At 42.0% G+C, this 15603-nt stretch overlaps 1 protein-coding gene across 2 annotated transcripts; it reads left to right on the top strand.

The window, feature by feature from the left end:
- The first annotated feature begins 347 nt into the window (after positions 1-347).
- pcif1 (PDX1 C-terminal inhibiting factor 1) lies at positions 348-14075 on the top strand. 2 transcript variants are annotated; one of them, XM_034681547.1, is made up of 16 exons: positions 348-476; positions 2110-2271; positions 2907-3031; positions 3596-3721; positions 3819-3958; positions 4049-4203; positions 5145-5292; positions 5434-5517; positions 5600-5699; positions 6148-6307; positions 6428-6597; positions 7213-7299; positions 7414-7598; positions 7771-7864; positions 9679-9854; positions 9938-14075. In XM_034681547.1, exons 2-16 carry the CDS (start codon positions 2142-2144, stop codon positions 10284-10286), a joined length of 2229 nt encoding a protein of 742 aa, XP_034537438.1. In that variant the 5' UTR covers positions 348-476; positions 2110-2141; the 3' UTR covers positions 10287-14075. The 2 variants fall into 2 exon arrangements, with proteins under 2 accessions (XP_034537438.1, XP_034537446.1); XM_034681555.1 differs by having other exon boundaries at positions 372-476; positions 2114-2271.
- The last annotated feature ends 1528 nt before the right edge of the window (positions 14076-15603 follow it).

Raw genomic sequence — 15603 nt, forward strand, 5'->3', positions numbered from 1 at the left:
CAACTTGTTAACTGCTAATAAAACTGAATTTTAAGTCAATTAATAATCTTACAGATATTTGTTGGTCTTCTGAAGCTAAGCTGATAAATGTAACTCATGTAATTAAACTTCTATAAGGGGATTTCAAGTGTATTTAATGAAAATAAAAGTCAATAGCCACATATAACCAGTAAATGGAAATTTTATTTTTATTCATTATACGGTCATAATAATTTGGCACATTATAATTGAATAAAAAATAAATTGAAAAAGTCATTAAATCATAAATAAATGTAATGTTTTTGTGCTTTTGGACCTGCCCAAGATGGCGGTTGACAGAGGACATTCCGGAAAAGGAAAATGGGTAACGACCGCGCATGCGCAGTCGCTCACTCCGGGTCCCTGTAAAGATGTCTGAGCAGGCGGGGAGGGAGCGGAGCGGAGGACCCGAAACAAACGGACAGAACCCACGACTCTCCGCTACTTAACCGGTCAAGGTAAGGGTAGGCGGACCCGCACAGCAGCTCCGAAGGTACTGACGTGTGGCGGAAAGTTTCGGTGTTCAGACAAACCGGAGTGACGGCACGCAAAGCGGCTGAGTTTGTAATAAAACGCAGAATTACTGTGCAGGGCGCGCAGCGTTGTGGCAGGGGCGTGTCCGCCATCTTGTCTGAGAAGTGGCGCCTAAACAGCAGCTGTCGCTCTGCGTAGATTCAGAGCCAAAAGCGCAAAATGGCGCAATAAACGGGCATAACGAGACAGCCCGATTCGATTTGTATGAACTACAATCACTTTAGCCTGGCTTGGTCTCGCTCCGGATCGGTACTGTGAGCCGCTGTGTCCGCGTCTTCTGCTCGAGCTCTGAGGGAGCAGCCGCAGCTTTTTGTTGTCCTCCCCCCTCACCTCCCCCTTCTCTTCTCCTCCTCCGTGTTTGTTTGGAAAGACTGTCATGCGCATGCGTGTAACCATAGCGCTCATTTCTGCGTATGTGAACGAAAACATGTAACATTGACTGAATTTACTCATTATGCGCCCTATTTTTATTCAATACACACTGAGATCATTATATTTCTTGTTTATTGGTTAGTTGTTTCACACCACAACTCTGACATCGTTCCGTTTACCGCCATCTGCCTTCAAACCGCCACATTCAGTCTGTTACTAACAGGTCGGCCCGGACCTCCGTGTTGTCACTGAAACACTTCAGATATTCACCATCGACTGACCGGACTTAACAAGCTTTCTGGCTCAAAGCAGTTCTCATTTATCTTTCTTATTATTGAGCTGTTTCTGTGTCAGTCATGATCGACTCTAATGCAGACGCTCAGGTTAATTTCACGTAGTGTCATCAGAAGCGAAACACGGCGGTCACTAAAAACAAAACAGAAACTAATCTTAGAAACTCGAACTAGATCATCTTTGTCATTTTAATTTAACCTCAAACACAGGTATCTTACCATTAGGACTCATGAGGAGAGGATCATAACAAGATATCAGTCATGTGAAGATCCACCAGACAATCAGGGAATCAAAACTCAAGACTTTTAATGTCAAAAACAGAAAATGTGTTTGATTGTGGGTGTTTTTCAGCTCGAAAAGAAGTAACCAGAGTTTTAAAAATCAAAGTAAAAGTCCAGTGATGCACAACTTCTAGAAAAATACAAGTTGTCCCTTTTTTCAAAGGACAATTTCAAGTTATTTAGCGCCTTTTTAATGAAAGCTTCATTATTCATTATTTATTTTGATGGTTGAAACTGAAAATCATTCTGCTTAGATTTAAGTATCACAATTGTTCCATTTACTGTATTTTTTATGTATAACTGTTTAATTAGATGTTTTGATGTGTCAGATATTGTCGTTTCAGCTGTTTAAAATGGTCTGTTGTAGTTTCTGCTTATTTAAAAGACAATGTCATGATTTATTAATCCATTCATTATTTTCCTTCAAATTCAATTAATCTGCAGTTAATCAAGTGTTAAAACCATCTTAAAAAGTCAAAGTGTTACATTATGTTCTGAACTTCATGTTTAATTTTGTCTCTATGGAAGTTTTAATAAAAACAAAATTGTTCACAGTCTGATGTTCCACCGGTCTCTTAATTTGAAAGTTTGAACCTTACTTCCTGTCCAGGCAGATCGATGTCATTCTGACGAGCAGGTGAGATGTCCAACGACAGCCAGGGATCGGTGAAGGGGGAGGCGGCGCCCATGATGCCTTCTCCCTCAGTGCCTGCCTCCTCTCAGGGACCACCCCTCTCTCCGTCCACCCCTTCAAAACCACCTGAACTTCCAGGTACCTTCCACCTGTCTGTCTCCCTAACCTGTTTGTCTCTCCAACCTGTCTTACTCTTTAACCTGTCTATCACTCGTGCATGTCTCTCCCTCTAACCTGACTGTCTCTCTGCCACACTAACCTGTGTGCCTCTTTAACCTGTCTATCTATCTAACCTGTCTGTCTCTCTTACCCATCTGTCTTCCCAACCCATCGGTCTCCCTGACCTGTCTTTCTCTTTAACCTGTCTGCCTCTCTAACCTGTCTGTCTCTCTTACCCATCTGTCTTCCCAACCCATCGGTCTCCCAGACATGTCTGTCTCTTTAACCTGTCTGTCTCCCAAACCTGTCTAACCCTCTTATGTGTCCCTGCCTCTGACCTGTCTCACTCTTTAACCTGACTGTATCTCTAACCTGTCTCCCTCACCTGTCTCTCCCTCTGACTTGTCTTACTCTTAACCTGTCTATCCCTCTTGCAGTATCTCCCTCTGACCTCTGACCTGTCTCACTCTTTAACCTATCTGTCTCTCTAACCTGTCTGTCTTTCTAACCTCTCCATCCCTCTGACCTGTCTGTCTCACACTTGAACCTGTCTGTGTCTTTAACCTGTTCGTTTTTTCTTACCTGTCTGTCTCTCTGACCTGTCTGTCTGACAGATGAGCTGGTCCAGGCGGGATGGTCTAAGTGTTGGTCTCGGCGGGAGAATCGACCGTATTATTTCAACAGATTCACCAATCAGAGTCTGTGGGAGGTGCCAGTGCTCGGTCAACATGATGTCATCGTGAGTGATGTCACTGTTTCCCTCAAACAGAATCTCAAACCGGAGATGTCAGACTTCCTTTTGAGCTGCTGAGGGTTCAAAACTTAAAGCAAAGAATCACAGCAGCAGAATTTAAGGATTATTAATAACTTACGTCACTGAGACCAAATATTGTTTTCAACATGGTATAAATGAAGCCGCTTTTTAACTTGAGCAGAAATCTTTCTATCAGGGTTTGATGAACACGAGGCTGCTTCTAGGTTGACTCGAAAGTGTCACAGTTTGACTTCTGGGGGTGACTGATTTCACAAACTTTCTTCTTATTATTATTATTATAAAATTGTAAAATATGTTGCCTTTATCGTAGAGTGACTTAAGATATTATCATTAGGGCTTTAACGCGTTAAGTGAAATTATAATTAAACTATGTTAACAACTGAAAAAATGTGCGCTAAATTTGTGATTTATCACGATTAAAAATAATCATTTGACAGCACTTATAATAACACAGAATGTATAGTTATTTTGTAAGTAAGAGGTGACACCCATATCTACCTGTCTCTCTGTCTTTCTGTTTGTGTTCAGTCTGACCCTTTAGGCCTGAACGCTGCTCCAGCAGAGGGCGGAGAAAGTAACCTTGGTAATGGTCAGAGGAAGAGGCGGAGCTCTGAGGAGCAGGGGGCGGTGCCTAACAGTTTAAAACGAGCAAAGGTAAAGTTCAAACCTGGAACTCAGCATACCTTGCCTTGGGATCACTGTGTTGTAGTTTGTAGTGAATTATTCTAATCTTTTGCTGTGACGTGTCCAGGTCGAACCCACCACGCCCATCTCTCCCAGCACACCAGGGGCCAAACCGTGGAACTCTGCCCCTGAGGAAAAGCCCGCTCAACCAGCAGTGCCCACGACTCCAACTCCAACCCCGGCCCCTGCCCCTTACAGACCGGCTGTGTGAGTACTTAACATACGTCCAGGTCATCGTCTGTGGCTTCTCTGTTTTCTCTCCTGGAAGTTCTTAAACTTGTCTGTTGTTGTTTTCAGTATTTACTGGGATCTGGATATCCAGACTAACGCTGTGATCAGAGAGCAGCACCCTGCCAATCACCTGCCCCCCCACCCCGAGATCGAAATGCAGAGAGCTCAGCTGGTCACCAAGCTTAGGCAGCACTACCACGAGCTGTGCCACCAGAGAGAAGGTAGGCTGATGTGAAGACTGTTCCTGGGACTTTGAGTTGATTGTAGTTTTAGTCCAGCCTTGTTCACTGCAAGGCAGCTGAGTGTGGCTCTGTGGAATGATTGTACACCTCATGGGCCGAGTATCTCTTACATCGGACCTAGCTACGACTGATTTAGACTTAAGAAGGTTTGGATAACCAAACCGTAAGGAGGAAAATTACAGAGAGGGAAATACAGAAACTCATAGATATAAAAGCACTGTCACTGTTAACAGCACAAACAGAAGCCTTTGTCGGGGAAACTGGGGACCTACACCATCATTACAAAGCAGCTGAATCTGTGACATATTAAGAGAGACTTCCCTCACTGACACAGGACTGACAGCTCGGAGCTGACAGCCTCATTTACATAAAACCTGAGAGCATCAGCACTTCAGGACGGGGACAGAGCTGTGTTTCTGTCCACACATGAAGAGGAGAGCTCTTTGATTTATTCAAACAGGACTTTCTTTCCAAAACAAACTCTTAAAATCAGCTCACTGTCTGAGTCTCTCATCGTAACACACTTTGATCAATCATCCCGCAAACAGGACGCACTGCTGTCACATTTCTTCAAGTTTTGTGACTGTTCCTTTTTCCATTTGTGTCACCTTGAATAAGCCGACTAGTCCGACTTTACAAAGTTGTTCCTGCTCCTTTGTAGCTGAAACACAAACAGGGCTTAACTTAAAGTCTGCCGAAAGGCTACACCCAGCTGGTGTGCTCATTTTGTGGTCACTCCAGGGTTTTCAGGCCTTGAAGATCTTAAAGGTCTTGAAGTCCTCCCCTGGGGCTTGATGGTCTAGACTTGGGGGAACTTGTTGCTCACTTCAATAATCAGAGACACTCTGGATTATCATCTTCTGGTTAAAGTCCAGGCGCTGCATGTTACTGAATAAAATGTCTTTTTGTCTGTTGTTCAGGAATCGATCCGCCCCGAGAGTCTTTCAACCGTTGGCTACTGGAGAGGAAAGTGATTGATAAAGGTCAGGACCCCTTGCTGCCGAGTGACTGTGACCCTGTCATCTCCCCGTCCATGTTCAGAGAGGTCATGAATGACATTCCTATCAGGTATGTAACTGAAAACATGTCACTTTAAAGCTGGGCCCAATGATATTAAAGTTATCAGGGTTTTATGATGGTTATTTTATTATTTATTTTATTATGTCGATGCTGATCTAATATGTGTGTGTATGTATGTATGTGTTTTAGGTTGTCTCGTATCAAGTACAAAGAGGAGGCCCGGAAGCTGTTGTTTAAATACGCAGAAGCAGCGAAAAAGATGATTGACTCCAGGTGGGTAGAAACAGAACAGGTAGAGTTTGATTGATCAGCTAGTGTTGATGATATCCTCACGTTTGACCTCTGACCTGTGCAGAAATGCAAGTCCAGAGAGCAGGAAGGTGGTGAAGTGGAACGCTGAAGACACCATGAGCTGGCTACGTCGAGATCACTCCGCCAGCAAAGAGGACTACATGGTAACCCCATGACCTTTGACCTGTTCATGTCTTTTTCTGTTGGCGTTCTGGCGAGACAATTCTGCAAGCTGTTTCTGGTCCCTGTGAGGATGCCGGTGGGGTCATGACAGGATGTTTGTTCAGTCGTCATGCGTGTTGAGGACTTGATTTCTGTATTCACGTGCAAAATTTAAAAACTGTGGACCAATAAGGGTTTTAATCTTGAGTTTGGTCCAGTCAAAGTGTTGTTTACCTGCCTACTTTGCTAATGGAAGAGACAACCTAGTTTCTGAGTCCACCCCTGGGTCCAATCATTGGTCCTTATCTCAGTCACCACCGTCAGCTTGTGACTTGCAAGATTATTAGCTGGCTTCAGCAAAGAGAAAGACTTCTCCAAAATTCAACCTTCACCCTGCTGTATAGCTGTTAACTGTTCACTATGACAACATGTATGTGCGTGTGTGTGTAGGACCGTTTGGAGCACCTCAGGCAGCAGTGTGGTCCTCACGTAACCGCCGTCGCCAAAGACTCAGTGGAAGGAATCTGCTCAAAGATCTACCAGCTGTCTGCAGAGTACAGCCGCCGCCTGAGACAGACGCACCTGAGCCTGCTGCAGGACCCCCCCACAGGTACACACACACACACACACACACACACACACACACACACACACACACCTCTGACCCTTTTGCAGGACACCTCCAGGCTTCTATCTGTCCAGTGTTAAGTCTTGTGTGTGTGTGTTGCAGAGGCGAGCGAGTCCCCCCAGCAGTCCAGGTTGGTGTACTGTTACCCGGTGCGTCTGTCGGTCCCCTCGCCCCCCCTGCCTCGAGTCGAGCTGCACTTTGAGAACGACGTGGCCTGTCTGCGCTTCAGAGGAGAGATGGTTAAAGTCAACAGAGGTCACTTCAGCAAACTTGTGAGTACTGGAAGCAGGACACTGATGAATGGTGTGCAGCTCTTTTCAGGACGATACGGTTTGATTGGAACCTCGATGGCTACGATGACTCATTGAAGTTTGAAACTCTTAGTGCGATTCAGTTATGTTCAAAGCAAACTGAGAATTAAATCCCAAGTACTTTTACTTTAGATAACTTGTCCATCAAATAACGTCCTTTAGTTTATAAGTTTCCTAAGACACCAAAAAGATTCATTATCTGACCCAATCTGTAAATAGATCGTATCAGGTTTGAATGTTTTTTTGTTTTGTTTTTTGCTGGAGACTTTCATTTGTTTCTGGTGAGTCTCAGTTTTGCTGTAAACAGTAAGTCAAACAGAGGCTTACGTCTGGCTTATTTCAGTGGATGAGCCTGAAAATCAATCTAATTTTGATGCGCTTTACTTACATTTAACAGGTAAAAGATAAGAGTGCACAGTTTGTCAGGTATGTCCTCAAGACAAGAAGAAAAGAGCTTTTGAATATTTGAAACTAGGTCAGGTTGATCATTTCTGATGCTTTCAGGAAGTCAGGAACTCACCCAGCTGCAATAGTACATGTCTGACTAACTGTCTGTCTGTCTGTCTGTCTGCGCAGGAGCTTCTCTACAGGTACAGCTGTATAGACGACCCTCGCTTTGAGAAGTTCCTGTCCAGAGTCTGGTGCCTTCTGAAGAGATACCAGGTGAGCTGTCTCTCTGTGTACCAGTCATTGTTCACCTGACCTCACCTGACAGTCAGTCTACAGCATTAGTTCAGTTAATTGGTTGGTTAAAGCTGTGTGTGTTGGTGTGTCCAGGTGATGTTTGGCAGTGGTGCTAATGAGGGCACAGGCCTGCAGGGGGCACTGCCGGTGTCTGTGTTTGAGGCGTTAAATCGACAGTTTGGAGTTTCTTTTGAGTGTTTCGCGTCGCCGCTCAACTGCTACTACAAACAGTTCAACTCCGCCTTCCCCGACATCGACTGCTTCTTCGGATCCAGAGGGTGAGACAGGTGTTAAACACACCTCTTTACATCTTAGACGTCACTTGTATTGATTTGTACCATCAAAGAGTTATTAACTCAGTGTGTAACGTTAAGGAAGTGTACTTTAACACAACATGTCAGTAAGTAGTATTACTGCTCTGTGCTTTGACATCAGTGTTTGTGTTTCCAGGCCGTTCCTGTCGTTCTGTCCGGTCAGCGGCTCGTTTGAAGCTAACCCGCCGTTCTGTGAAGAGCTGATGGACGCCATGGTGACGCACTTTGAAGTCAGTTTCTTACATTATGATCTACTTAGTGCCTTTAACCAGTGTGTACAGATCCCAGGTTGCACTTCATCACTTCTTTTCTGGGGTGTTAACATAGGATTTTACAGTCATCATCAAATCTGTAAATATATGCCACTAAATATCTGAACAAGCAAAAAATGCTCTGCATTCATGTCCACTAGCCTGCTTAGAGTATCATAATGGGATCATTTCTCTTAGATAAACTTTAGTATGTTAAATATATTGTTAAAATTATAATTACATTTCAAATGAAATGCTAATTAAAGCGCATTCAGGCACCAAGAGCTCACAGTACACTCAGATCAATCCTGGAACTCATCGTCCATCATCTGATGATGATAAATGCCTCTGGGAATAGTAGACAGCTTCTGGCTTTTTTCTGTGAAGTCAGCGTTTAGAGTTAGATGTCTCTTTCTATGCACTGCTGGTTTAAAATCCACTTAATTTCGAAAGCAATCACATGTTTAGATCAAAAGTGAGGCAAAAATAAGCCCACAAGATATTTCTGCAAAGTAAACTGTTATTTCTTGTTTAATTATGTCCTCTTATAGATGGGGTCTTAAACTTTTTCTTTTATTAAACAGACTAAATATCCTTATGTTGTTTATCTTATTTACATGACAGGATGTCATTATGCTCATCTGCTCTCTGTATCGCATGGCAGAGTTCCGCCGCGATGCACACACAAACATGTGCGCTCACATACACATAACAGCACAAGGATACGATAAATGTTCATCAACAAGTCAGATTTTCAAGACGAAAACGAGACTATGACGAGCTGAAGTGCATCACTGATAATATAAACTCAGATGAAAACATTAGTGGCGGACCGTCGGACATTAAGAGTTCATATTTTCCCCGCTGTGCGTCTAATCTTTAGAAATAAAAGCTATGCATTCCTGTGAAAGGCTGAGTTATTATTTGAGGGGCGCAGTGTTAGCTTGGTCTCTACCTGCAGCAGGCGTGCTGTGTGAAGCAGCTCTCCTCTTCATTGAGGATTTTTACCCCCGGTGTGCGTTAAAGACACAACCGGGAGACGTCTGTTTAATATTTGACTTTTCACGTTTTTGCTGCCATCACTGTAAAAAGCTCTGCGTCTTGATCTTGATTTAATCCAGTTTGGTGATACATTAGACACATTTAGTAAGTTTTGATCAACTTGGCATGAAAGAGTGCAGTGAGCTGACTGACTGTCCAGAGCGCAGGTGCATTCGGGGACCGTCGTAAAAGTGCAATGCAGACCTGTATTTTGCGTTCATGGCATTTTTATTTGAATCAAGTGAATCAGATATAGGGGTCACATGAAGAATGTTTTCTTTTGACTATTTTGCAGGCTAGATTATTTAACTTAAGATATTTCAAAAGCAAAAGTGTTAAAGAGTGAAATGTTGACGATTTTAATACTTGGTAAAACCGATAACCAAAACGATATCTGATCGACTACATAGATAGATATTGTGGCAAAGTCTGTCTCAATTTTAGTTTTTTTCAGTGGTCTTTTCCTCTTCCGTACTACTCATATCTCAAACATATCACAAACAGAAAACTAGAACGCTTCATACTGAAATCCAGACCCCCACCAACAGATTCTGTATTTTTATGTGGACTCTGAAGATGGAGATTATATGCAGGCTTGCTCCAGTACTTGCCTGTGCTGTTTCTTGATCTCTTGTGTTCTTGTCCATTAAACTGAATCAACAAAGACAAAAATCTTTTTGGTGTCTTAACGTGTTTTCTCAGTTCTGTATTGTATGGAGAGGTCACCATGTCGCTTTCTGTCTGTGTCTCAGGAGCTTTTAGAGAAGTCCTCTGAACCTCTCTCCTTCATCGTCTTTGTCCCTGAGTGGCGTGACCCCCCGACTCCGGCTCTGACTCGTATGGAGGGGAGCAGATTCCTCCGTCACCAGACGAGCGTCCCAGCCTACGAACACGAGTATCGCTCTGGGAGCCAACACCTCTGCAAGAAGTACTGAAACAGTTCTCAGTCCATAGTTAATACAGGAAGTAGCAGCACATTTCTTCATGAAACTGTGTGTGTTTGTGTTTCAGAGAGGAGATGTACTACAGGGCGGTCCACGGTACTGCTGTGCTCTTCCTTCAGAACGATGCTGGTTTTGCGAAGTGGGGTCCGACTCCGGAGCGATTAGCGGAGCTGATGGCCGCATACCGCCCCTCGCCGTCCCGCCCCTCCACCATGTCCTCTCCTGGCCCCGCCCACACTGCTCCTGTAGACAAAGACTCCGCCGTCAAGGCCTCTGAAAGGACGTCGAGTGCTGTAGTTTCACCTGGTGTCCATGACAACAACAACAGTAACAACAACAACAGCAGTAGCAGCAGCAGCAGCAGCAGCAGCAGCAGTAGTAGCACCGGTCCTCTTGACAAGGTGGCCGCTGTGTAAAAGGGGGTGGAGCTTATATTTAAACCACACCTCTTCACCTGTTGGAACATTGTCTAAAGGTGTTTCTCTGTTTTACAGCATTAGTTTGCTCTGATTGTTGTCTTGTTTATCCAAAATGTCCCTCACCAGCACCTGTAGCACACCCTCAGCCTCTGTCCACATACCCACAATGCCGTTCTGCCACCCTGCCAAAAGGGGGCGGGGCCAGGTGTTCCCTTAAGGCCTGATTTAATCATGTGTCATCCATCCTTCACCGTGTCCCTACTTCCTGGTTGGTTCCCCTCACATCAGCTCTTCTGATTGGTCGACGCTCTCGCATCCCAGCATCGGGAGCTTTGTTTCACCTGCAGCTGATTCAACTCCAGGTGTGGTTGCTCCTGTTGCTTAGCAACATGCAAGGCAGTTGGATACTAGATTAAGCAAGTCCGCACGCAGTGAAATGTTGGCACTCCAGCAATAAATTCCTCTTGATTCACCTGTGATGTCATTGTGATGTCACTGTTCCTCTGGGTCTTTGGAGGGCTTCTGATTGGTCCCCACACCCCAGGGCTTGGTGATTGGTTGATATGGCAGCTATCGTTTCTATTGGACTCGCGTTTCTTTGTTGCGTTGGACAGAATTTAATGGCATCCCTCTAAAGGCAGCCTCTGAAGGATTCTGTGGCCAATCAGTGTGGAGTGACCTCATCAGTCTGTGATGGATTGTGGGAAACTGAGTTTTTGGCCAACAGAAGGAGGTGGAGTCTTCACAGTAAGTTGATATTTACTAAAAGAAGGAGGTGGAGTCAAAGTTGGGGCAAACTGGTCAGCGTGGACGGACGCCACGGCGGACATTTGGACCTGGCCGTCGTGAGATCAACAACAAGAGCGTCAGATCCTACCTCCTCAAGATGGAGGTGTTTAAAAGACAGGTGTGGGGCAGCAGGTGGAGCTGTTGGAGATGCTCCTCCATGAATAATCGAGTTGTGAAGTGTGACTGTCTTCAGGGAATGAGATTGTTTCTTAGTGCCAGTTGTGATTTCTTCCTATGCTAGCCTTTGTAAGTGCACGAAACTTTAAAAAGAGCCCCAGTCAGAGGTTTTAACAGAAGCAGCATGTCTGAGGTGTTTGCTGACAAACTGATGAAATTTTCTCATTCATGTCCTCATGTTGGGTTGATTCATAACCCAAGAAACTTTTCTCACTTAGCTCTCATGATATTTCAAATGATTCTTTTGATAAAGTCAAATATTTTCGTGTAGCTTTTTCTAACATCAAGTCGTCCCCCCCCCCCCCGAATGTTCCGCTGTCTCGTAACTAGAGTTCACGTTCTTTTGATACTACTTAAAAAGCAACTCATCTTATAAACTTTGCGTCTCTTGTTGAAGTACTTGAGTTTCTGCAGTAACTTTAAAAATGAGATTAAAGATAAAGAAAAAAACTAGCCGCTTGTCACACTTCCTAACTTGACTCCAACAGCATCCCGCTGCTCTCTGATTGTTCGATCAGTTGTCCCATCAGGAGTCTGTCTCTGCCTGACATCAGTTTCTGCCCCAGCATGTACATACTGTACAGTTTAACTGATATGAAGTCTGTTGGTGTTATTTTCCTCATCTGCTGTTAAATTGATTGAAAGCAAATGAAATTGTTTTTTATTTGAGTTAATTTAACAATTTTTTAAAACGATTGAGATCTTTTCTCTGTATGATACAGCTTATGATAGTTTGTTTTAAACTAAACCAAAGTGTTATTAAGAAAATCTATATCTTGTATGTAAAAGTAGAAGTGTGTATGCATCAGTAATGCATCAGTAAAGTCTAACCAGCAGAAAAGTCCTCTACCTTATTTTTTATCATTTTCAGCAGTTTGGTTTGTGACTTTCTTTTTTATGTTTTTCTTTTCGTTATTTGGGTTTTGTTTTGCATGAAACCTTTTGGACTCTGAACGATGTTCTTGTTCCTTTTCTTGATGTTCTTGTTTTTCAAGCCAAGTCTTCGGGCTGAGCAGTGTTGCTTTGTCACAGAAATGAAAACATATTTTTAAAGCTCGCTGTTTTCCCTCGAGCTCTGTCTTTGTGCTCTAGTAGTTCACACAACCACCGTAAAATCTGGAATACAAGTCAAAGGTTTAGACTGTCATCTTATGCATATGTGTAGCAATTTGTAGTACCATCTGTAAACGACACCCTGCCAGCTACCCGTACGTTATATCAGCTCACTGTGCGGTAGTGTTGATAGTTGTCAGGAATAGACGGACCCACTGCCAGTGACCAATTCACCGAGTCTCACACCACCCCCTCTGCTCGTCACTTGTCAGAAATGTAGGAGTCTTTTCATCAAAGCGGCACTCCTAAAAGTTAATTTATTTAATAGTATACCACAGTTTTTCCTCTTAAAATGCATGACTGAAACCTATAAAGGGAGAAAAGCATCAAAAAGTAGCACCGCTAGGCTGGTCTGCCTCACACTGTATCCAGCATGCAGTTACTTGCGGCTTCGAGCGCCATCTTCGGAGTAAATTACCGTAAAACAATAGAGCTCCTATCCCTGCATCTTAAGTTGGTATATTATCCCACTGGTGTGTAGAAGGAGGCAGCTCACACTTTAGACAGCAAGAAAATATTAAGTGTTTCATGCACCAAGTCTGACGGTACATGTTAAAAATATTGTGATTTACACATGTATAACTTTGCGATTTGCATAAGATTTCGTCCCATATTTGCAATTTTTATGAATAAACATAATTATTTTTGAGTTTTTGGTATTTGTATGCAAGAAACTGAATCACAGCTCTGTAATTATCCAGTGAAATCTTACAATTAAAGCTCCTGTGAGGAGTTTTTCGGTGGCCATAAAACAGAAAACATGACTTCACTTAATGACTTTAAAAAGATCATCATCAGCATAGAGCTTTAGTTTTCTTTTTTAAATGTTTTAGTTTTTATTTATTATTCATTGTGTCGTGCACCTTAAGGTGCCCAGCCCATATGGACTTACAAGACACTACAAAACAAAACAAAACAAAATAGGAGCAACAACATAAGAAGAAAAAGAAAATAGAAGATAGAAGAGAAGTTACAATACTGCACATGTCCAACAATGAACTAAAGTAATTCAAAAGCACAGAGGTACACTTCAGACATTTGGCAGTGACAACAACTAAATCATGCATAGAGTGTGCTCCTTCGCTGCTGAACGGCATTTTTATTTTGTCTCTGGTTATTTTTCAGGTCTGAAACCACCTCGTCTACAGTAGGCTGTAGAAACAGTATATTTTACATTTCTCACTCCAAAGACTCAAAGTGGTAGAATCAGTTTAGACACAGCAGGATAACATGTCACATAAAAAGTATCACTTTGTCCACCGGAGACGCTAAAGTCGATACAAACCAAATGTTCCTCACAGGAGCTTTAAAGGTATGTTGATTTAAAACAGAGCCCAAACAAAATTCATAACATTTCAGGAAAATGTTTCTGCAGAAAATATCTTCAGATTGAATTCTGAGGAAATATGTACAGTTTTTTACTGTAACCTCTGCAGAGATTATTTCTAACAGAAGTCTTGGTTAGAAATCATCCAGTTGTTTGGTCTTTGTTCATTCGATTGATCCCAAATCTAAACCTCTGTTTGTAAATATAAAGTGAGGTTTGATGGCGATACTCTTTTTTTGGCGACACTGCACAGCAACGAAGGCAGCCATGTTTGTGTTGGGGTCTCACAGCTGGAGAATGTAAATACAGTCTGTCCTTCATCCTTCCTGCAGACAAACTGCAGCTTCACTCTCCCAGTAAAAATATATACAACCCACTTACACAGCAGTCCTACTTTTCTTTATGGTTCTCTTTGTTTTCAGGAGTGATCCCGCAGAATGAATATTCAACATTTGGAGCTGTGCTGTTCACAAACAAAAAACTGATACAAAGAAAATGATAACGAGCTGAAGATGGGGTTTTTAAAGTAATGCCAAATTTGTTTTTACTGATCAATAAAGTAAGTTGAAAAGTTGTCCTGAGATGCTGCTGTGCTCAACTTTTCTGATTTAAACCTTTACATAAGTTATTTCTCAACTTCTAGTTAGAAACCAAACATCCACTACAAGCCTAGTAATGGATTTTCCTCACCCACCAAAAAAGTTCAGCCATCAAATAAATCTTTTTGTCATTGCTGTTAGTAGTTCAAATGAAAGTTCAGATTTTCAAAATTAGTTCCATTTTTAAAGTGGAAGAAGATGGATGGATGGATGGGTGGAGTTCCATTTTTAATAACAGAGTAAATAAAATTTGGCTTCTGTAGTTAACACAAAGCAGATTTTTTAAAATAATTTTTCCTCTTTGGTGGGAGCTAAGATATATATATTTTTCAATTATAATAGATTGAATTTAAGGGTTTGTTAAGGTTCTTTATGTATATGCTGTATAAAGATGTAATTAAGTGATTTTTAGTAGTGATACTTTTCCCAACCAAACAACCAAATTTATATTCAATTTAAGTGTGAATAGAATTTTAATTTTCAGGCTTTATATTGTCCTCAAAGCTTTGTTGAATCTTTACATGAATTACAGCAAAAAAAATCCTTTACTTATCTCAGATTGAGTCTTTGAGAACACTAATTTCAGCTACTTTCCCTTTAAGGTCCTTCCAGCACTCCAGAGGCCTCCTCCACTGTTGCTATTCTACAAAGTTTTTGAGTTATCTGGTGTTTTTCTATTTATAGGAACGAAATAGGAAATATGGCCATATGCTTAGTACGTTTGGAAAAAGGACAAAAAAGTACAGAGTAGGATGTTGCTGTTTTAGTAAGTGTTGCGTTATTAATGCTTTTTAAAGGATATTCAACACTTGGTTTTGAACAAGTCGTTTAGAGCAGCCTGAAGCCTAATCCTGGGATTACTCCAACAACGTTTAACTCAAAATTTGAAACTTTGCTCTGTTAGTATTAGCATCTGACTTTAACTTAGTGTTATTTGTAAAATATGAAAAGCACACACCCCGAGTATTTTTACAGAAAAAAACACAAGACCACTAATACTGCCACATCATACTACTACTACTACTACCTCTGATAATTAATGAAATGTATTGCATTCACATGAGAAAAAAATCTGTTCTGTTTTTCTGAATTAACGAGTTAATCATCTCGGACTTATGAGAAAAAAAAAAAAAAATGTGCTCTGTTTTTCTGAATTAAAGACATACCTCTATAGTAAAATCCCAATGCACGCCAAGGCCACACAAGGAAGTAAACATACCCCGGTTGTTCAGTTTATTCCAGTTTTATTTTGCTCTGTGTTTAAGACATTGGGAGATACTAGTGTCTTTAAGTAACAGATGGTATTATG

This window comes from Notolabrus celidotus, chromosome 1 (genome assembly GCF_009762535.1).
Source record: "Notolabrus celidotus isolate fNotCel1 chromosome 1, fNotCel1.pri, whole genome shotgun sequence".
NCBI classification, from domain to species: domain Eukaryota; kingdom Metazoa; phylum Chordata; class Actinopteri; order Labriformes; family Labridae; genus Notolabrus; species Notolabrus celidotus.